At 34.4% G+C, this 1,398-nt stretch overlaps 1 protein-coding gene across 1 annotated transcript in view; it reads left to right on the top strand.

The window, feature by feature from the left end:
- The window catches only part of LOC107481125 (probable disease resistance protein At5g66900), a 9,174-nt gene extending 7,901 nt beyond the window's left edge, over positions 1-1,273 (top strand). The window contains exon 5 of the mRNA XM_016101687.3: positions 202-1,273. Coding sequence (XP_015957173.1) covers positions 202-1,022 — 821 coding nt within the window. The 3' untranslated portion in view covers positions 1,023-1,273. The remainder of the gene's footprint in view (positions 1-201) is intronic.
- Positions 1,274-1,398: the final 125 nt, after the last annotated feature.

Raw genomic sequence — 1,398 nt, 5'->3', positions numbered from 1 at the left:
AATTTGATCACTTAAGTGTTAATTATTTATAAAATTACTAATATAAGAATCATTTTGTTATTAATATTTTTTGGAGTTTATTTTGTTAAAATCTAAATCTTTTGGATGTGCTTATAAAGTAAGAATTTTTTGAATATTTAAAAACACTTAATAGCCACTCCGCTTCTTACTCAATTCACACATTATGGGTTGCATTTTCAGATGAAACTTGCCCTTCTTACTGGTCCAATATGCAAACGGCTGGCGTTGAAGTTCTGATTTTCCATCTTCGAGCTAAGTTCTTCTCTTTTCCAATGTTCATGGAGAAAATGAGTAAACTCAAAGTTCTCATTGTAACAAATTATGGCTTCTATCCTTCTGACCTCAACAATTTCAAGCTACTTGATTCCTTACCAAGCCTGAAAAGAATAAGACTAGAGAGAATTTCTGTTCCTTCCTTCGGCCACTTAAAGAATCTAAGGAAACTATCCCTCTACATGTGTCAAGCAAGTCATGCTTTCGAATTTGATAACTTCAAATTTTCAGAAGCATGTCCAAATCTAGTAGAGTTGAACATTGATTACAGCAAAGATATGGTTGAATTGCCTAATGGAATCTGCGAAATTCCGTCGCTGAAGAAGCTCTGTGTCACTAATTGCCACAAGCTCTGTTCATTGCCGAAAGAAATTGGAGATCTGAAGAATTTGGAAATCTTGAGGCTCAATTCTTGCACTGATTTGCAAGGATTACCAGAATCCATTGGAATGCTTTCGAATCTGAGACTTCTGGACATATCAAACTGCATAAGCCTTCCAAATTTACCTGAAGAAATTAGTAATCTGTGTGGTCTAAGGAAGCTGTACATGACGAGTTGCGCGAACTGCGAATTGCCGTCTTTATTCTCCAATCTTGAGAATTTGAAGGTGACATGTGATGAAGAAACAGCTACTTTATGGGAAGCTTTCATAACAATGATTCCTAATCTAAGGATAGAGGTGCCTCAAGTTGATGTGAACTTAAATTGGCTTCACACAGTTAATTAGCTATTGCTAATGTATAAGAGAAAGGTTTGGCATCATTAATAATGGAATGAAGAAGTTGTTCCAGTTATGAAAAATGAGAGAAGGTTGTTGAAAGTTCTAGAACTTACTGTATTGTAATAGGCACTACTGTCGAATCTTCATTCCTATCCGTAGGATGTGAAGGAAACCCTTTGAATTTCGTACGGCCTTGCTCTCTGGATTATTGTAACCTGGATTTTATATGGTTTTAATAATAAGGTGCAGATTTTAAATTGTTCGGAAGGGATAATGAAGACTAAGGCGGGTAAATGGTAAAGGAAGCATGTAGATAAAGATACTTAAAATGTCTATTATTAAAAATATTTTTAAGTAATTAAAATTCAGTACATATAATTTA

Source organism: Arachis duranensis, chromosome 1 (assembly GCF_000817695.3).
Source record: "Arachis duranensis cultivar V14167 chromosome 1, aradu.V14167.gnm2.J7QH, whole genome shotgun sequence".
Lineage (NCBI taxonomy): Eukaryota > Viridiplantae > Streptophyta > Magnoliopsida > Fabales > Fabaceae > Arachis > Arachis duranensis.
This window is presented reverse-complemented; position numbering and strand designations above follow the sequence as displayed.